Below are 22,492 nucleotides of genomic sequence, written 5' to 3' on the forward strand. Positions count from 1 at the left end.
GTCATCCTCTAACCCCATTTCTTTCTTGCTGATTGAACCCTAATTTGTTCACTCCTCTCTAAGTGTGCATGTCCTTTGTGACTGCCATCTACCTAGCCTCAAGCGGCAAATCTTCACTGGTCTAAACTCATCCGAGTGATCTTATTCCCCTTTCCAAATGATTGGCTAGCCACAGGCATGGGATGCCATTCTGATCAATACAATATGTGGGAAAGTATTTATGGGGGATGAGTGAAGTTGGGTTCTGGAGAGGTTTCCCGAGCTTATAAAAGGAAATAAGCCATGAACATCTCCTTTGCCTGTGACTCCTGGAACTTCTGATGACGTTTTGTGACTGCAAGGAAAACCAGCCTAAGAGGACAAAGCTGTCCACTAAGTGTGGCAGAGTTGTAACCTGGGGAAACAACCACATAAATACCTGGGTTCCTAACAACATTGTTAAGGCATTAGTTAATTTCAGAATAAACTAATTCTGAAATTGTCCCATCTCAGGGTTTCTTGTTATGCTAGATAATTAAGTTTCTTATTGTTTTTGGAGACTTTTAATTGGGTCTCCTCTTACCTGTAACTCAAAATATCTTAACTGTGTATAATTCCTGCATTTTAGGATTGGTTAAGATACAGACAGTGCAATACTTTACAGTTATATTATTATATTAGTTTATATTTGTTTGCATGGGAAGATAGAATAAAAGCAGGTTTAATCAGGTTTTATTGTATGATTCCACATAAATATAGACACAAACCATTATCAATAATCATCTCTGTATGGTAAGAGTTAGTTTTTGTTTCCTTTTGGTTTCTATTTTAGGTTTTGACTATGATCATTTATTACTTATTTGTTTTTCTTAGGAAGGAAAGAAAAAAAGGCAGGGAAAGCAGAAATGGAAAATTTTTGATAAAAAGGGAATCTAAGCTAAATTTAACCTGGAAAAAAGGCTATTAATACTTGCTTTCTGTAGGGACTCTACATGACTTAGTCAAAAGTAACTCAGTCAATAAGACAATTTGGTTGAAAAAAAAATTCCCAGTCACTGGCTTTCCAGGTGTTGACTTTACAATTCTTTACACATCTTTAAGTGCCTCTGGCTAGTTCTCAGAGAGTTGAAGTGTTGCCCTCTACTGTTTTTTGTTTTTATTTTATTTTATTTTATTTATTTTTTTGAGATAGAGTTTCACTCTTGTTGCCCAGGCTGGAGTGCAGTGGCATAATCTCAGCTCACTGCAACCTCCGTCTCCCGGGTTCAAGCTATTCTCCTGCCTCAGCCTCCCGAGTAGCTGGGATTACAGGTATGCGCCACCACGCCTGGCTACTTTTGTATTTTTAGTAGAGACAGGGTTTCTCCATGTTGGTCAGGCTGGTCTCGAACTCCCAACCTCAGGTGATCTGCCCGTCTAGGCCTCCCAAAGTGCTGGGATTAAGGCGTGAGCCACTGTGCCCTGTCTTTTGTTTTTAATTCATTTTCAGCCAAATATTCCTGCTCTTAGATGACTGTAAAAGTAAAGTTGTTGTAACCTAAATGTCAAATAATGGAAAATTAATTGCAAAAACTAAAATATCATTAATTTCTATGCACAGCAATAAAAATATAGCTAAACTAGTAATGCAGGTATAATTTGCTTTGATTAATTTTTTTAAAGAAATATCTCCCACATTTTAGATTTTTTTCCTTTACAGTTTCTTTTATTTCTTCCCTAACTATGAAAGCCATAAATTTTATATTATAGAATTTTTTTAAATAAGGAAAAATAGAACACAAATATCCATAATCTCACCCATTCAGAATAAATAATACTGTGATCTACATCCTACCATATTTTATTCTATACATTTATATACCTTCCCTCCTACAAAATAAGATAATAGTGTAATTATTATCAACAAACTGTTATTACAATTAGTTTTAAAATTACTAGCAGAAAATGAATCAGAAACAAAAGAGCAAGAATATGCCTGTATATAAGTGTATGCAAGTGCTTGCATGCAAGAAAAGGGAAAAAATGGAAAAACTTGAAAGCTGAATAGAAATGCCTTAAGGGGCACAAAACTATTTCTAGGGTACATCAAAATTAATATTTGAACAATCAGTGAATGCAGAATCAAAGTGCATTTTAATTTTGTCTTACTAACTTGCCTTTGGCCAAATCATATGAAATCTTCTTAGTAGGTAGACTTCCTAGTCCTATCAATATTTTTATAGTGTCAAAAGGAATAGGGATAGGATTCGAAATTAAAATAAAAGATTGAACACAGAAAAAACTTCTTTCCTGTCAGATGGTGATAAAATATCAGAATTGATTTTAAGCAAAGTTGCTGATTCAAAAATGCACTGAATCTCTATCGAGAATTTAAAAAATAGAACAGAATAAAAGAGACATTTATTTGCCTAAAGGCAGCAGGCTCGACCAGATAATTATTGAATGTCTCTTCTGATTCTTTGATTGATTTTATAACTGAGCAATCTCAAAGAGGAAATTCTCACCTTTAATTGAGCTCCCACATGTATATAGTTGTACGATGAAAGGGATTTCTGGAGATGTAGAGAGTGTAGTATCTGCTCTGAACCTCCTTGGAGTAGCTGAAAAATATTTAATTAGAAATAAGTTGGCCAGACATACATTGAACAAAACGTTAACTTAGTGTAATCTGGCTTTTATTCATTTTCTGGGCTTAACTCACTTATGTCTTCCTGTTTCTAGCTTTGAAGAAGTTTTTTTGTTTTTGTTTTTGTTTTTTTTAAAACCTTGAAGGTAAAAGGGTTCAATGTCATCAGTTACAGAGAATGTTATGCAGTCATAAAGAAAATTACTTTGAAAATGTCTCATCTCATTCACAATATAACTGGCATAAAAGGTTCTTGCTTTAAATGCCATCATTTGTAAAACAGGATCCTATGCTCTGTGGTGGTCACTTGCTTAGCAGCCTCATTATAGACAGGATATAGTTCTGTCTCAGAATTTAGAAAAAGACAATATCGCTACAGAAGTAAGAAGCATCAGCAGACAGTCATATGCTGAATCACACTGGAAACAAACAGCTTTTCCTTATCAGTCTGTACCTCTCAGGAAAGGAGGACAGCTGGGGAACCATGACCATAGTGTTGGATAATGATAAATTTTAATAGTTTCACCCAAGTGGGAAAAAGTTATAGGTTACTGAAATAAACGAACTCTTTTATATTTGGTAGAAAAATAGCTTATTTAAAACATGGCAAATTGCCAACAGAACCATAAATACAATATTTATAGTGCTTTTATATAGATATGTCTTTGGAAGGTATTATGTTTAAATTCTCTAAATTAAACTGTATACTTTTGTTTACCTAAAAAGTCTACTTATCAGATTTTAAAAATTGATTTTTAAACCAAATAACCATAACTTATATATACAAATGAGTAGTGTCTATTAAAGCAGTTACCTATTCAACTGAATCACATTCAATTATATTGTCATCATTCAGTTACTTTCAGAGACAGCTTACACATGGAAATCAATCTTATCAATTTATAGTTTTACTTCTTAAAAATCCAAAACAATATTGCCTAATTTGATCCCCCACGTTATTTGTTAGCCTTGATTTATATTCCCTTGGGCTTTAAAAAATTACAATAATATATCATACTTGTTCACTGAGTGTACAGACTTGCCAACAGGAGGGCTATTTAAAAGATTTTGCTTTAGAATCTAAAAGCACTCTTCAAAAGAAATACACAAATTTTTTTCTAAACTTGATGGATTAAAGAAGACAATTCTCCCTTGAAGTTAGAAATCTGGATTGTTTTTTAAAAGTAATCATACTGCTTTATAGTCTATATGAGTGAAACAAACCTAATTTGTATTCCCTTCTCTGAATATTTGCTTCCCAAATATGGAAACAACAGCTTCATTCCAAATACAACAAAAATTAATTTAAAATTTAGAATGTACCATTTCAAAAGCTTTCACAGTCATTAAAGTGTTATCTACACTGCAAGAAAATATGGGTGATGCTCACCCAAGGCAGTCATCTGGTTGGGTAAGCCCCTACCAGCTGGGTGGAACAGTCATGCTCGGCCAATCTCTTAAGCATGTAGGGCAGGGTGTGTGGTGCATGCATGTGTGATGTACTGTGGGGCCAATGGAGGGTGAGGGACGCATAGGATGGGGGAAAGCTCAAGACACAAATACTTATTTCCTGCACAACTGAGCTAATGACCAATTATCTGTGTAACAGATTACTAACCTGGTAGAAAGAATGAAAGCTTCTTTCTCCTGGCTGTTGCACAATCACTCGAGACTAAGAAAAAACACATTAAAATGGTTAGCCTGAAAATGTGCCTCTAAAATAAAACAGTAGCCAATTTCTTAGGGAAACTTACATGTACAGAGCATTTAAAAATCCTAAAGACCCCATGGATTGTATGCTCATCTAAGAATAGATCTTCTCTATGGGGTTTCCCCTGCAATTCTTTGATAATTATTTTTATTGCTTAAAATAGAGGTCCCTAAAACTTTCTGAAGAATGAAGCTATTTTGATTTTTTTAACTTGAAGCCTAAAGATAGAATTGGGTGATTGGGGGTGGGGTAAGGATTAGAAGTGGGGAGAAGAGGAAGGAATGCTTAGGGAGGAATATTCTCAACATTCCTTTCCCCAGGGTCTGCTGGCATTTCAAAGAGCAATGCCTTATATCCTGTAATAAAAGTCAGTTGAGCAAGATCAATCCGGGACCTCTGCCTTAGATGATTCCAAAAATACTGCTATTAGGAGAGGGTTCAAAATATGAGTTCATTCAAAGGGACCCTTTTGATTGAATATATATTATGTATAAAGTGAATCTATGAAACATTTTGGAAAAAAGACTGATAATAATACCCGGCATTTCCTGTCCTTTTTCTTTTCTTTCTTTCTTTCTTTTTTTTTCTTTGAAACAGAGTTTTAGGCTTATTGCCCAGGCTGGAGTACAATGGCATAGTCTTGGCTCACCGCAACCTCTGCCTCTCAGGTTCAAGTTACTTTCCTGTCTCAGCCTTCTAAGTAGCTGGGATTACAGGCATGAGCCACCACACCTGGTTAATTTTGTATTTTTAGTAGAGACACGGTTTCTCCATGTTGGTCAGGCTGCTCTCAAACTCCCAACCTCAGGTGATCTGCCCACCTTGGCCTCCCAAAGGATTAGAAGTGGGGAGAAGAGGAAGGAATGCTTAGGGAAGAATATTCTCAACAATCTGGGATTACAGGCATGAGACACTGCACCCGGCCTCCTGTCCTTTTTCGACTGATTCTGATAATAGATTTATTTCCTTAACAGTATGACTTCAATAACAAACAAAAATAAAGATTATACTGTATTAAATGGCCATAAAGAATGCTATGGCCTAATTGGGATAGGAAACCCTCAGCTGAGAAACCTGTCAGCTTAGATCGGTGTAAATTCAGGGTGGAGACCTAATTTTGTAAAGGACAAGTTTAACTGTAAAAGTGAACTCTATGTATTTTCTTGTAGTCATGCCCACTGATAATCAAGATTAGTTAAGACACAACTGGCTGGGTGCAGCAGCCCATGCCTGTAATCCCAGCACTTTGGGAGGCTGAGGCAGGAGGGCTGCTTGAGCCTAAGAGTTTGAGACCAGCCTGGACAACACAGGAGACCCCATCTCTACAAAATAAAAAAAATTAGCTGGTGTGGTGACCCATGCCTGTGGTCCCAGCTACTCAGGAGACTGAGGTGGGAGGATCGCTTGAGCCCAGGAAGTTGAGGCTGCAGTAAGCTATGTTCACGCTACTGCACTCCAGCCTGGGTGGCAGAGTGAGGCTGTGTCTCCAAAAACACAAAACAAAACCAGACATAACCTCTCTGGTGGTCCCAAGAAGAAAGTTTTAATTGGAATCCTCTAGAAATTGGGCCTATTTTAAAGTTTTTACTGACCAAATACAGTTTACTTCATAATTAGGATGTAAGATCACAAAATACATATACGTTACTACAAAACAATGAACAAACAGAAACTAGAACAAAATTTTAATACATAAAATTAAAATGTATAGAAGATGGTGATGTATAAAAAGACTAGAACTGATTAGTCTTAGATTGATTTTTGGTTGAAATTACCCAAAAGTTGGCAAACACTCATACCTGCGCCCCCATCCATTCACACGCATACCTAAATCTATGTACAAAATCCCCAACTTTTTCCAACTTGACATTGTAAGTGCTAAGAATAGAAGACAAAAGGAGAATAACTTATCATAAAAAGCTAATCAAGAAGGGAGAATAGGATTTAAAGCTATTTTGACTTAATAAAATAAATTCTATAATTTTTTTAAACATTCAGCACTTACAACATTACCCTCAGAAATTAAGCACATTTTACCTTTTCTAGTAAGTAGTTATTGATATGTCCACCAATAGGGTCACCCTTGAAGTCAAAGTTGATATCCATGTATTTTCCAAACCTGCTTGAGTTGTCATTACGATTGGTTTTGGCATTTCCAAAAGCTTCCAAAACACAGTTGGACTTAAGCAACATATTCTTCACTCTTCAACACAGATAAATGAAAGTCATTATAAAAACTTATAGAGACTAGAATTTTTTAAAACCTGGACTTGCTAAAACACATACAAATATTTATACAAAGATGCTGACTCCAGCATTGTTTGCGATATCAAAAAAACCCAAAAACTTAAATGTCCACCAATAGGGATAAAAATAAAGTTTTGTTTCCCAATATAGTGAAATACTATAGAGGTGCTAAGAAGAATGAAGTACATCAATATGTACTCACATGGAAATGTCCAGCATATAGTAACAAATATAAAATCAAGTTGTCAAATAACATGCATTACAGGATCCTTGTGTGTGTATATGTGTGTACACGTGTGTGTGTGTGCAAGCACATGTGTCAGTAAATGCTTAAAAATCTGGAGGGATCAGCGCACCTTACTAAGGTTTTCTAGGCAGGAGACTGATGGGGTGGGCAAGGTAGGATTCCAGGGAATCTTTACACCTTCAATTTAATTCTGTAATTTTTGTTTTTCCTTTTATAAATGTATATATTTTATTTACATAAAGAATTTTTTAAAAAGATATGTTCTGAAAAGAGAATAGGCGATACAGAAAATGATACAATTTTTAAGGCACTTGCCTATAAAACCTGGAATTGTGAAATTTTATTGTACTTAGTTATACATCATAAGTTTAATCTTTACTAGTTCAGAAATTGCTCATTATTTTGTTTGAAGCTGTATGGAATTTCTCCCTTGTACCAGTTATTTAATGCATTCTTTATTCAATGAATGCTAACTTTCTCTAGAGCAGTCCCTCCCAATGGATACATTTTTAACTTCATGCTAGAAGTTATCCTTATTTTATCTTTATTTTTATTCCACTGTTAGAATTCCTCTTATACAGGCATACCTGCAGAAATAACTTTGGCCTCTGAAATACCTTGATGTAGCAGACCCACTGTTACTCCCACTAATACTGGAGCATTCAACCTTATCACCTCATAAATGAAGGCATATTTTAAAAATATGTGTGTGTGGGGAAACGGTTTGTGATATGTTTGTGAAAGACTAGTAAATTTATATATGCCTTACTCTGCTACAGTACATGTAAAATTAATTTATTTCTCATCTAGTTGCTCTCCTGAGCTCCCAAGGAAATTAAGAAAACTCACACATATCCTTGTCCTTGTCAAACTAGATTGTAAAGTCAGAGTAAGAAGCAGGGATATGTTACAATTAGGAAAAATGCCTCTCCTGACCCCGCAATGCAGCTCAATATGATGAAAAGAAGAAAGGCCACGTAGGGCAGTGGAGTGTAAATTCTCTTCTTTCATATCAACCCAGTATCCTTCCTTCCTATTCATAAAACTGAAGATTGTGATGTGTACATGAGGTGGGACTCTTTACTAAATTAGTACTGAGCTTCAAAGTAGCCAATGAGGAAAATAGTTTCTCTCTTCAAAAAGGCTGCACCACATAAGAAAGTTGAGTCTTGTTGCTTTATAGCTATCATCCATTCATCCCTTATGTATTTGTTAAGCAAATACTATGTGTCAGCTGCTCCCCTAAATGCTGGGCCCTAGAAAGTAGAGACCAGGTTTATTACTCATCTTCCTGTGAGCAGCAGGACAGTATGGCATAAAATCCTTTTAGAAAATGAATCCTGTTCAGAAATTCCATTGTCAGTGGGTTCTGAATGTTGTAATGATGATGATGGGAAGGCATGAGTCTGCCTTCCGGGGTCCCACTTCTCTCAGAATACAGTTTTTTAAAAACCCTGATGTGGTGAACAGAGCAAGGAACCTGTGAGAGCTGGAACAATAAAACCTACCAGTGTAAATTATAATAGCTCTGTTGACCACATTTAAGTCAGCAGTAATAAACCAGCATGGGAACATTTTCAGTTATTTCAGAGTAATGATTTTTTTGGTCTCATAATTAGGTAAAGCTTACCATAGTAGTATTTTTCTACTAAAAACAAATCTAGAAATAGATATAGTGAAGTAAGTAAAAGTATAGAAACAACATGCACTTAAGAGAATCAAAGTAGCTTAATCATCAAAAAATGCTCAACCCATAGATATCAGAGTTTAGGCCTAGCCAAGTCCTCTAGAGAAAATGGAGTGCCAAGAAGAATCCCTCCCCATTATGAGAGCACCCTTACCTTTCAACCTCTGCTCTCTGACTGGGGTTGGTGATGGCCGCAATATACTGCATAATGTACTTACTGGCTTCCGTTTTACCAGCTCCACTTTCCCCTAGGGGGAAAAATTGTTCAGAGCTTAACGTAATAATTTAAACCAAAAGTAAGCTAATTTTTAATAGAATAATTTAAAAATCTGATACTAGTTAAACATTTAAAATCCCTCACATTGCACTCTTTCATTGTTTTGCTTTTTTATTTCATCCTGCCTTGATATGGTTAGTGGTTCTAACAAACCTGAATATGATGAAGAAAATAAAACTATTATAAAACTAAAATAATAAGTAGACTACAAAAAAAAAATTTACTTAGGAAAAAAGTACCATTGTGGTAAACTAACACTAGAGTTTTAGTACTTGGCAGGGACTCATAAGTCTAGCAGAAAAGAAATAAAGTAGTGATTCAAACAATGGTCACAACTAAATTCATAGAACCTCATTTTCTATAGCAGAATTTCTTTTAATCTTAAAGGGAACAAAATAATTCTTTAAAAAAATTAAAGTTAGAGTAATTTTAGTGAAAAAACAAAACAACAAGCTCCAGACAGAAGAAATCATAGAAAATGCATGACAATTGGGATAATGGCTGGGGTATAGGGAAAGAGGAATCAATTTCAAATTATCTATCAAAAATTTTAAATGCTTATGTCTTCTGACTCAAAAATTCCACTGGTAGAAATTTCTCCTAAGGAAATACTAAAAAATACTAACATAACCAAATAATAATAATGTTCAAAGGTTTTAAAATATTTCTATAGACTATAGTGTAAGTTGTGGCTAAAATCTGGAAATTATATATCCATCAGTAGTTAATTGGATAAATTATGATTCAATTATTTAAATGGAACACTACACTATGGTTAAAAAGAACGCACCAGCTCTACAGAAACACCAAGGAAAAGATATTTACTACATATTATTAAATGGAAAAATGAGTTATATAACAGACATAATTCTATAATTATATATTTATAATATGGTTACATATGCAATTGTGACTATATGTGTTTGCACATGTAGAGAAAATGTATAAAAGGATAAACATTAAACTGCTAACAGCTGTTACTGTTGGAATCTTGGGAAGATTAAGGCACTCAAGGGGAAGAAACATTTTGCTTTTACTCCACACACTCATATAATTGTTTTTACTCTCCCCTTTAAAACCCAGAAATATTGTTTTCATAATTTGTTTTAATAAAACATAGTCGTAGGATATAATTTTCTAACTCCAACACTAAGTTACTTAACTCCTCTGACCTTTAGTATTCTTATCTATAAAGTAGAAAAATAACTGTTCTACATACCAGAGAGTTGTTTAACCAAAATAGAATAATGATTATTAGAGTGTTTCTAAAAGCATAAAACCACCAGTGCAAATGCGAGGTATTATTAGCACCTGAAGAAATTCCCACAGTTTGGGAGAGGCCATTCTGGGTCAGTGGACAGATATTTTTCCTGTCCCCATTTCACTACACGGAGTCCTTGAAGGGCTCAGCTTAACGTAGATAGTCTGGCTCCAGTTCTCAGGCATGGAAGGTCTGCAGCCTAACTCGTGCCTATCTCCCTCCTTGCTGGGGTTTATAAAGTTCAGCCCCCCAGCTCTGAAAGCTTATTTCTGGCCCTCACGCCTCTGTAGGTCCCTCAACACTAGCTTCCAAGCACGAGTCTGATTTTGAGCTCATTCTTCATTTTCGCACCTCAGTATTTCATTTTCTTGGTTTCATTTTGTTATTTAATGTTGTTGCATTTTATCCACTACTTTTATGTGTTTGAGATGGAAACATTTTCCATGTCAGCTCAATCTAACAAACTGGCCAGAAGTCATCCAAGTGTAATATGTATTTGTAAATGAATCAAGACTAGAGCATGATTAGAAATGATACAAAAAACTTGGTATTTAATGTTCATTACTTTTCTGTCTCCTATAGAATTGCTCAGACTTCTACCTTTAAAAAAAGATTTAATCAATTGTTGAGATTCTTGAGTATCAGATAAATTAAACACATTTTGACTTTGGAAATAGAGGGGACCCCTCCAATTACCTGATATCACAATACAAGTGTCTTTTGATCGTCTCTTCATAGCCTTGTAAGCAGCATCTGCAATAGCAAAAAGGTGAGGCGGTCTCTCATATAGCTCACGGCCTTTATACTGCTCGATCGTGTCTCTCCCATAGATGTTCAACGACTTGTAAGGGTTCACAGAAACGACGACTTCTCCAATAAATGTATAGATGCGCCCTTTTTCAAATCTGTACAGAAACAAAAGAAAAGGAAGACATAGCTGTGGTTATACAGAAATGCTGTATCTGTCCTGTGGGTCTCTTACTTCCAGGCAAGTCCAAAGATCCCAGAAATAATTTCTGAACTGACATTCCATTGGTTCTGAGTTAACTTTTAGAGAGAATGTTTGAGGCTGTGCCCCTTCAGATGCCATTGGTAAAAAAGACCAGTAGGGGTTAAAAGCCTGGCAAGAAGGAAGAATTGAACTTGTTGGGGCTGGGGATTTCCTGTTTCCAAAATACAGAAGGGTAAGAAGATGAAAAAGTTAAAGAGTTGAAAACAATCTCAGAGTTCTAGGAGGAAAAGAAATAGAAGTTAAAGAAGATCTTGAAATCCACTTAGATTTTCAATTATTAAGAGGACTGTCATATACATTTATTTTTTTCTCGCTCTTGGATCTCACTAAAATGCTAGTAAATGAATATAAACAGTAAAATCCAAAACAGAGAGAATGGCAGAGGAGACACTTCTAGTATAAATCAAATTTATTTTTTTATGACTGCCTAAAGTTCCATGGTGCAGATATATCATTATTTATCCAATGATTCCTGTTCCTTCCTGCTGCTATGAATAATGCTGCAGAAAACACTCTTGGTACATAATCTTACAGATTACTGCTTTTATTTCTGTGGGATAGATTCTCAGGAATGGGACAGCTGGTTGAAAGGCATGTGTATTTTTAAGTTATATATAATATGTTTCCACCTTTTCCCCATAAAATAAAAGTTAAAGATCTAATAATATATGTATTTATATCTGTACATAGATATATTTTATAAATTACTACATAAGCATGTAAAAATGTGGAATACATGTTTTATATATATATATATATATATTTTTTTTTTTTTTTTTTTGAGGCGGAGTTTTGCTGTTGTTACCCAGGCTGGAGTGCAATGGCGCGATCTCGGCTCACTACAACCTCCACCTCCTGGGTTCAGGCAATTCTCCTGCCTCAGCCTCCTGAGTAGTTGGGATTACAGGCACGTGCCACCATGCCCAGCTAATTTTTTGTATTTTTAGTAGAGACGGGGTTTCACCATGTTGACCAGGATGGTCTCGATCTCTTGACCTCGTGATCCACCCGCCTCGGCCTCCCAAAGTGCTGGGATTACAGGCTTGAGCCACTGTGCCTGGCCACATGTTATATTTTATGCATCATTTTATACACACAGTAGGGTGATGTGGAAGGAGTGAAATAAAGAAGAAGGCCATATGGGGTGAGAAGAGGCCACAGGACAAAAAAGAGTACAAAGCTCAAGTAGATACCATATGATTGCAATTGTGCAACTTTATGTGTCTATTGTACAAACAAAAATTTTAAATATAAAATGTAGAAAACCCACATACATCCACTATTTTACACAGTAATCCATACATAGAAACATATGTGACCCAGAACTTCAAAGTTTCCACACAACAAGTGGTTGCCACCAACATGCTCTACCAGCTGAGAGGTACTGGTAGACATCTCTCTCACATCTAAGAACCGATGAAGGGCATGCCCCGATGGGAAAATGCTGGTTCACAGACAGCATGTCTCTAAGCATTCTTGCTTCGTGGTCGGTGGGGCAGGAGAAATAACTAAGCATTTGGGACCAAAAGACAAGAACCTTAGATTTCCTTTAAGCTGGAATGAAGGCTGTAGGGTATAATTAGAAATTGAAACAAACAGATGTTGATAATGTCAACAATAAATTTAAACCAAGATTTTTATCAAGTATTTAGAGTGTTTTAAGAGTTATTAACTACTTCAAGGTTTTTGGTGCATTTTTCTACTATGGTTTTTCTATGCATCCTCCCAACTGTTAGGAAGTTTACATGGCAGCTAAAAGCATGGATTTGGAGTCTTTTACAGGTTCAAGCCTCAGCCTTCCAAGTAGCTGGGATTACAAGTGTACATCATCATGTCCAGCTAATTTTGTATTTTTGGTGGAGACAGGGTTTTACTATGTTCCCCAGGCTGGTCTCAAATTCCCGGCCACAAGTAATCCACCTGCCGGGTGCAGTGGCTCACGCCTGTAATTCCAGCACTCTGGGAGGCTGAGGCAGGTGGATTACTTGAGGCTGAGGTGGGAGGATTGCTTGAACCTGGGAGGCGGAGGTTGCAGTGAGGCAAAATTGCACCACTGCATTGCAGCCTGGGTGACAAAGTGAGACTCCGTCTTAAAAAAAAAAAGGATCCAATTTCCTGACTCAGTTGTCAGTGAACTACAAGTCACAAGCAAAATGTCTACATAACACCTGCTCAAAGAATTGTGAAAATGATAAGAAGCTAAGATTCACCACATAAGTTTTTCTGGCTTAACCTGCAAATTTGCAGTACATGCCCAAGTATCTCCAAGGAAAAGAATCAAAAGGGCACGATTTAGTTTTCAAGATGCACTGTCCAAACAGAAAAAAAAAATGAAGAAAATAAGCAGAAGGATGTCAGAAAAAAAAACACTATTTCATAAGCCTGGAACTCTGCAACTAAGAGACACGGCAAATAATGTGTGAAATTAGAATACTGTTGTAAGATTCCAGGTTTGTCCAATAATGTACCTTCTTTCTCAGTGGATAATTTTTAGAGCCACTAATAGACCATTATGCTCTAAAATCATATTTTATTACAAATAAAATATTTTCCATTAAACCTATATGCACCATGTTTGTAAAATACAACTAAAGTGCATGTATAAAATCATTTAACAGCTTGGCATAGTAGCACATGCCTATAGACCCAGCTATTTGGATGCTGAGGCAGAAGTATCACTTGAACCCAGGAGTCTGGGTCCAGCCTGGGCAACACAATAAGATCTCATGTCTTAAGAAAATAATTGAATGCATAACTATTAACTCAAAGATAGTGGCAAATATCAACAGAATATGATATTAAATACAATGCTTCAGCAATTCACAAAGTGTTAGAAGGTCCTTTTACTTGAAATTTTAAGTTATGAAATAAAAAACTTTCAATTTGGTTGGGTCTTAAAATCACCACTAGATGGTGCCAGTATACACCTTAACAGCAACTCAAATTCAATTTGCTTTGGAAAGTGGTAGGGTATGAAGTAAGCACTAAGGTGATAGTCACCTAGGGTGTTTGCCTCCAGGAGGAACTACGGTAATTATCCTAGATGACAAAGACGGTGTTATCTCTTAAAAGAGACTAAAGAAGGTGCCCGCATGACCTCTGTGTGCAAACCTTTTACGACAAACTTTTATAATTCATTCTTCAAATATTTATTCAGCATCTACTTTGTGCCAGATACTGGGTCTAACTCCAGGATTTAAAAAAGGAGAACAGGAAAGCATTGTAAATAAATAACAACGATATAGTATGATCAGTAAGGTAACAAAAGCCTGCACTATAGTGACAAAGATTAATCAATCACTTTCAATGAAGAACACTACGAGTAACAAATAAACTCCACAGCAGAGCACACAGGGTCTGGTCTCCAAGTTTCTCTTGACTTCTTTCTACCAACAACACTTCCACTCACTAAAGCCTCCCTACGACTTCTCCCTGTCTCTGTTACTCTTGTTCTCATTAATGAGCTATTCACAGTTCCCAAGAGCGCCATGCCTTCATGATTTTGCCCATGGAGTTCATTCCGCCTCAAATACCTTTTCCTGGTTCCTTCTTCCCCATGTGCTTGCCAGATTCCTTCTCTTTCTTCAAAAGCCTAAGCACCGGTTCCTCTATGAAGTCACTCTTGATACTCTTCCTCCAACACTGGTTTTAAGGTCTTTGCTCTGTTAACTGTTTTTTGTTTTTTTTTTTTCCTTTTTAGAACCTCCTAAATGGTTAACATAGCTTAATAGCAATTGATTTTTTAAACTTAAGAAGTTTAAAAATATATATTTTAACTGGCTTCTAAGTGAAACAAAGTTCTAAAAAGATTTGAATTAGTGAGTAGTAATGGAGAAAATATAAAGGTATAATAATGCCATCAGCAAACAATAGTTCATTTGTACAAGAATTCTGAAACATTTACTTTTTTCTTTTTAAAAAAGGTAGCCTTGTAAATTTGCATGTGCCACTTATATACAAGACCATCTATAGTAGGAAGTCAAGATGAAAGCAGCTCCTTCAGATCAGTCACCGGCAGACGACGTGCACAACCCGATAGAAGAATCTAAGACATGCGGGGAGAGGTGAGGTATGGAGAAGAGGAGGGTGGTTGGCCCAGTCAGAGTAGCAAGCTGCATTAAGGAATGCTGGGGAACAGGTAGAAATATACACAGGGTCAGATCTGATATGATATGAAAGTCAGGCTGAGGGAGTTACATTTGATGTGACTGGAAACAAGGAATCAGTGACTTTTCTAGTTAAAGACATCAATAAGGTGCTCAGTGAGGGGAGTGATAGGAGAAATGAGGACAGAGAAATTGGAGTTGTTTCACATGGAAACTGGGCAGAATCTTAAAACTTACTGAACATAAGGGACAAAAATATATTTAACTTTGAGCTAGGCAGAAAAGAAAAAGGAATTTATTTCAGATGACTATATCTCAAATGTACTCTTGAAGCTTCTAAGTTAGATTCACCCACTAACAGAATTCAGTGTTATCCTTGGTTGACTTCTTGAAATATATGGAACCAATTATAATCAGTAGGGAAATTCTCTGTGAATAGTTTACTAGGTACGGTATTAATAAAATCTTATTCATAAGTATTATTCATTTACTTCATGAGGAACATACACTTTCTGAATAAGTGTTCCTTAATCACACTGATTTGGCCTGTCTTCTTTCTCTTTTGAATTTAAATGGAATCTTAAGTTGCTGTGAACATTCCTGTTTCTCAGCAGAGGTGTCCATCTACCCATGCCATTTTCTTTGGCCTTTCATTACCTCTTCAGACAACTCCAATTTAGGTTCCACTCCTGCATTTCAATAAATCTTGACCAAACATCCCAAATTACTAAATTCACTGGTTGGTTTTCTATGCTCATCTTACTTAATTTCTCCACTATATTTGACACTGACTCCCATTTTCTCAGCACACTCTTCTATTGGCTTCTGTGAGCCACGTTCTCTTCATTTTCCTTCTACTTCTCTGGTTTCCTTCTCAGTCTCCTTTGCTGGCTCCTCTTTTTCTGCTGATCTCTAAATATTCCAGTTCTCTAGGGTTGAGTCTAGTATCAACTTCAAATACCATCCAAGGGTCTTCCACTTAAGGAGAATAAAGTAACGATATCTTGGCCCCCCTTCTACACTTTGAAAATCAATAAGAATAACAAAAACAGAAAAAGATGTCACCTATAATGAAACAAAAAACTAACCACAATCTATGAAGAAAGATTGTGAAAAGCTAAGAAAACTAGACCTAGTTGAGGCAGGTTGCTAAGAGTGAATGTATGCCTCTGCAAATCTCCGGCACTGGAGTAGAGTTCTCCCGAAGTAGGCTGCAGTTCCTGAGTAGCCAAACCAAAAATCGTTTGCTAAGAATGTCAGAGTCTCAGTATGCAGGTGGCTTTAGAACAAAGTAAGTCCCACTGGACACTTCTGAGTATATGTAAGGTGAGGTTAAATGAAGAAATAACTAGAAATTGCTTTTTCAAAAAAACAGGCTGTCAGAGTGGTGATGTGAAAGAAAAAAAGTACAGTGGCTCTGCAGCAGATGATCTTGATAAATGGAAAGAGGCAGTGTTAAATCACCTCCCAGAAGTCGCAGAAATACATAGGAAACTTGCTTTCTAATCAGGCAAACTTCTTGCCATTTCAGGGCACAGAGTGCCCTGATTCAGGGAATGAGCAGTAGACCACCAAACTCAGTGCACGTTATCCTTCAACCCAGAATGAACCATACTCACTCGAAGATGACAACCATTAGGCTGGGCGCGGTGGCTAATGCCTGTAATCCTAGCACTTTGGGAGGCCAAGGTGGGTGGATGACCTGAGGTCAGGAGTTTGAGACTAGCCTGGCCAACATGGTGAAACCCTGTTTCTACTAAAAATACAAAAATTAGCTGGGCGTGGTGGCAGGCACCTATAATCCCAGCTACTTGGGAGGCTGAGGCAGGAGAATCGCTTCAACCTGGGAGGGTGGGAGGAGGAGGTGGCAGTGAGCAGAGATGGCGCCACTGCACTCCAGCCTGGGCAACAGGTGAGACTCTGTCTCAAAAAAAAAAAAAAAAAGATGAGGATCATTAGAAGCGAACCAAAATGGAGAACATGATAAAATGTTAGAAGAAAAGAAAAAAAAAATAGCAGGCAGTAGGTAAAGCATCTGACAGGCAAAAGGCAGATCGAGAACACCCCCTCCCAAAAAAGATGTCATAAAGTAGAAAAATTACGAAAGAACATTCTGTATGAAAGCAAAGAATACAAAGAAAATATAGCTCTCTAAAATATCAAAGAAGACATGGAGGAATTGTGTTTAAAATCATTTTTTAAAGAGATAAAAAGCTAGAAGAGCTCAAGAAAAAACCAGAAGAGAAAAAAAATCCACAGCAATAAAGGTCATATTAAAAGACATAAAGAGAATGGACACTGCTGGAAATAGAAGGGGACAGGAAGAAAAGGTGGAGAAAAGAAAGAAAATAATTTTTTGTATTATCTCATTTATATGTGAAATCTTTTTTTTTCTTTTTTACTTCAATAGTTTTTGTGAAACAGGTGGGTTTTGGTTACATGGACAAGTTCTTTAGGGGTGATTTCTGAGATTCTGATGCACTTGTTACCCAAACAGTGTACACTGTCACTGGTGTGTAGTCTTTTATTCCTTGCTCACCTCCCGCCCTTTCCCTCACAAGTCCCCTAAGTCCATTACATCATTCTTATGCCTTTGCATCCTCGTAGCTTAGCTCCCACTTATAAATGAGAACATATGATATTTGGCTTTCCATTACTGAGTTACTTCACTTAAAATGATGGCCTCCAGCTCCAGCCAAGTTGTTACAAAAGACATTATTTTGTTCCTTTTCATGGCTGAGTAGTATTCCATGGTGTATATATACCACATTTTGTTTATCCACTCACTGGTTAATGGGCAATTAGGTTCGTTTCATATTTTTGCAATTGCAAATTGTGCTGTTATAAACATGGGTGTGCATGTGTCTTTTTCATTTAATGACCTCTTTTCCTTTGTGTGGATACCCAGTAGAGGAATTCCTGAATCAAATGGTAGTTCTACTTTTAGTTCTTTAAGGAATCTCCATCCTGTTTTCCATAGTGGTTGTATGGGTAAGTTTACATTCTCACCAGCAGTGTAAAAGTGTTCCCTTTTTCACCACATCCATGCCAACATTTATTATTTTTTTATTTTTTTACTCTGCTGATTATTTCTTTTGCTGTGCAGAAGCTTTTTAGTTTAAGTAGGTCCCATCTATTTATTTTTGCTTTTGTTGCATTTGCTTTTGGGGTCTTAGTCATGAATTCTTTGCCAAAGACAATGTCTAGAAGAGTTTTTCTAATGACATCTTCAATAATTTTTATACTTGCAGGTCTTAGATTTGTCTTTGATCCATCTTGAGTTGATTTTTGTATAAGGATTCAGTTTCATTCTTCTACATGTGGCTTGCCAGTTTCCCCAGCACCATTTACTGAATAGGGTGACTTCTCCCCAGTTCATGTTTTTATATGCCTTGTCAAAGATCAGTTGGCTGTATTTGGCTTTATTTCTGGGTTCTCTGTTCTGTTCCATTGGTCTATGCCTGTTTTTATACTAGTACCATGCTGTTTTGATAACTATGGCCTTGTAGTATAATTTGAAGTCAGACGATGTGATGCCTTCAGATTTGTTCTTTTTGCTTAGTCTTACTTTGGCTATGCAGGCTCTTTTTTGGTTTCATATGAAATTTAGGATTTTTTTTCCAGTTCTGTAAAGAATGATAATGGTATTTTGATAGAAATTCATTAAATGTATAGATTGCTTTGGCCAGCATGGTCATTTTCACAATATTGATTCTACCTATTAAGGAGCATGGGATATGTTCCATTTATTTGTGCCATCTAATATCTCAGCAGTGCTTTGTAGTTTTCTTTGTAGAGATCTCTCATCTCCTTGGTTAAGTATATTCCTAAGGTTTTTTTTTTTGTTTGTCTTTTCTTTGCAGCTGTTGTAAAGGGACTGAGTTCTTGATTTGATTCTCATCTGTGCCACTGTCAGTATATAGCAGTGCTACTGATTTGTGTACACTGATTTTGTATCCTGAGACTTTACTGAATTTATCAGATCTAGGAGCTTTTTTGATGAGTCTTAGGGGTTTCCTAGGTATACAATCAGATCACTGGTGAACCGTGACAGTCTGACTTCCTCTTTTCCAACAATTTGGATGCTCTTTTTCTTGTCTGATTGCTCTGGCCAGGACTTCTAGTATTATGTTGAATAGAAGTGGTGAATGTGGGCAACCCTCTTTTGTTCTAGTTCTCAGGAGGAATGCTTTCAACTTTCCCTCATTCAGTATGATGTTGGCTGTGGGTTTGTCATAGATGGCTTTTATTACTTTGAGGTATCTGATAATGGTGACATTTCAAAACAGTAAATAAATATACCAACAATAAATGTCAATAAACAGTGTTAGAAAATAGGCTAGCCACTTGGAAAAATAAAAACACAGATCATTAGTGTCATAACTTGAACTGTATTCCCATAAAAGATATGCTGAAATCCCCAGTATCTGTGAATGTAACCTTATTTGGAAATAGGGTTTCTGCAGGTGAAATCAAGTTAGGGTGAGGTCATTAGGGACCAATAAAAACAGAAAAATGCCCCATAAAGGGAGAGATAGGGAGAACACTGTGCAATGACAGAGGCAGAGACTAGAGGAATGCAGCTTCAAGTCAAGCCAAGCCAAGGATTGACAAATACTGCCAGAAGCTAGGAAGAGGCCAGGAAGGGTATCTCCCCTGAAGGTTTCAGGGGGTACGGGTCTTCTGACACCTTGAATTTGGACTTCTAGTTTTCTGAACTGTGAGACAATACACTTCTTTATTTTAAGCCCCCCTGGTTTGTGGTAATTTGTTACAATAACCATATGAATAAAACTAGTTATACTAAAATAACTTCAATAAAAATGTCTTGTTCTTCCTTACAAATAAAGAAATGCAAATCAAATCAACAATAAGGTATGCTTTTTCACCTACAGATCAGAGTTTTGATAGGGAATGGTGCTAGCAAAATTATGCAACCTCAGGTAATCTTCTCTATCACAGGTATCATCTTAACTGATCTGCTCAAACCACTCTCCATCCATTCTCCATACAGTAGCAAGTATGCACTTAAAATATAAATCTTACCTTACTCTGCATTCCTAGCCTTAAATCTTTACAATGGGAAGCTTTAATCTCAAGCCAATCTGACATGCAGATATTGGTTCATCTCATGCCATCTCTCTGATTACTGTGTGCACTGGCCTTTATTCATCTAAATTCCCCTATCCCCCATCATTCCAGATGCTTGTTTCCTAAATTCCACACAAGTTTTTTAATCATCAAAATTTCTCTATCTTCCACATTCCACACCTGTTTGTTCCCTTTGTAATACTGGTCACAAGTTGTTTTTTGTTTATTTGTTTATTGTCTGTCTCGAAAGGAATGGAGAACATTTATGTTTTATCTTCAGCATGATCTTCTCTTTATGTGGACAACTTCACATAATCTACATACAAATAGCAACTTTTATTCTAGAGAAAATTAAATGGTACCTACTCTAACTAAACTTCTGAGACAGATTTTTCATTGTTGGAGAAGAAGGTTACAAAATATGTGGGGTTCAACTGGAATTGAAAGAATCAGTACAGACTCATGGGGTCCATGGGGAGCAGAGAGAGAGAGAAGCGGGAGAGAGGAAGAGATAGGTATGCACACACACACGTTTCCCAAATCTGTCCACTTAGAGAAACAATAACACCAGGTACAGGGTTGGAAATACTATTTTTCTTAACTAAAAGGACTCACGGCTCCTTGAAGAAAAGCAGATTCTATCACTGGAACAGAGAAAGTACAAAATGAGCCTGGAATATCTTGTTGAGCCAGAAAGTAGGGAAAGGCTCAGAGAATGACAGGCACATGTCAAAAGGACAGAGAAACTAGCTTGAATGGGCTTTCACTGCACCCATCTGAGACTACATGAGCATTGGAGTATCAGTAACAGATTATAATCCATTGAACAAAATAAGAATCTGTGAGACCATATTGATAAAAATAAATAAATAAATGAATAAGAGAAGGAAAAGCTCTCCCTGAGGGTAGAATGCCAATAACTAAATATATAAGGAATGGTGTGAGTCAGAAAATTATCAATGGATATTAAAACTTAAAACTAGTAATTGAAAGTAATCAGGGCAGCATATTTACACAGCCCTAAAATATCTCTCCACAAACTACCTATTAATTCCAAAGGGAAAGATAATTTTACAGCAGAGAAACTTTGTGACCACTTAAACCAAGGGATCAAAGTTAGTATCACCAATGTTGGAACAAACTGACATATGTGCTAATGATGATCAATCTCATCTATCAACTTGACTGGGCCACAGGGTGCCCAAATATTCTATTAGATAGTATTTTTGGGTGTGTCTGTGAAGGTGTTTGGGATGAGATTAATGCCTGAATTGGTAGACTGAGTAAAGTAGACTGCCCTCCCCAGTGTGGGTGGGCCTCATCTAACCTGATGAAGGTCTAAGCAGGGAAGCTTTTTTTTTTTTTTTCAGACAAAATCTCCTTCTGTCACCAGGCTGGAGTGCAGTGGCATGATCTCAGCTCATTGCAACCGCTGCCTACCGGGTTCAAGCAATTCTCCTGCCTCGGCCTTCTGAGTAGCTGAGATTATAGGTGCCTGCCACCACACCTGGCTAATATTTTGTATTTTTTAGTAGAGACGGGGTTTCACCGTGTTAGCCAGGATGGTCTCAATCTCCTGACCTCATGATCCACCCTCCTTGGCCTCCCAAAGTGCTGGGATTGCAGATGTGAGCCACCACACCCAGCCAGGAAAGCTTTTTTTTTTCCCTCTCTCTCTGGTAACTCTCTTTGAGCTGGGACGTCAGTCTTCTCCTGCCTTTTTGACTGTGATTCAGAATGGAATTTACATCATGAGCTCTTCTGATTCTCAGGCCTTTGGACTCAGACTGGAACTATGTCATTGGCTCTCACAGGTCTCCAGCTTGCCCACTGCTGATCTTGGACTTCTGAGCCTCTATATCACATGAGCCGATACCTTTTAATAAATCTCAATTTCTTTCTCTCTCTCTCTTTGTGTGTGTGTGTGTGTGTGTGTGTGTGTGTGTGTGTGTGTGTGTGTGTGTGTGTCTAACGGAGGATTGGTTCTGTTTTCTTTTGAAAACCTAGACTAATACAGATTTTGATACTGAAAGTAGTTCTGGAGGAACACAATTTTAAAGATGAGTTTTCTGAATTGTTTCTGGGGTTTCTGGAATGGGCTCTCTAATCTTATTAGATTTAAAGACACTAGTGACTCTAGTGGAAAAGAAAGCACTGATAGTGTACGATCTGATCTGGCAACAGAGATATGCAAAGTATGTCAATTGCATACTCCTAGTCAACAACTTATAAGAAGGAGCTGGATGAC

The 22,492-nt window shown here is 36.9% G+C and overlaps 1 protein-coding gene across 2 annotated transcripts in view; it reads right to left on the minus strand.

The window, feature by feature from the left end:
- Positions 1 to 22,492, minus strand: part of MYO1D (myosin ID) — a 357,058-nt gene that overhangs the window by 253,779 nt on the left and 80,787 nt on the right. For both annotated transcript variants that reach the window (XM_012449252.3, XM_012449253.3), the window contains exons 2-6: positions 10,732 to 10,940; positions 8,652 to 8,745; positions 6,354 to 6,519; positions 4,224 to 4,277; positions 2,484 to 2,579 (exon numbers count right to left, since the gene is read on the minus strand). In XM_012449252.3, coding sequence (XP_012304675.1) covers positions 2,484 to 2,579; positions 4,224 to 4,277; positions 6,354 to 6,519; positions 8,652 to 8,745; positions 10,732 to 10,940 — 619 coding nt within the window. The remainder of the gene's footprint in view (positions 1 to 2,483; positions 2,580 to 4,223; positions 4,278 to 6,353; positions 6,520 to 8,651; positions 8,746 to 10,731; positions 10,941 to 22,492) is intronic.

The sequence above is a fragment of the Aotus nancymaae genome, unplaced genomic scaffold (genome assembly GCF_030222135.1).
Source record: "Aotus nancymaae isolate 86718 unplaced genomic scaffold, 86718_ANA_hifiasm-v0.15.2.pri h1tg000072l, whole genome shotgun sequence".
Classification (NCBI taxonomy): domain Eukaryota; kingdom Metazoa; phylum Chordata; class Mammalia; order Primates; family Aotidae; genus Aotus; species Aotus nancymaae.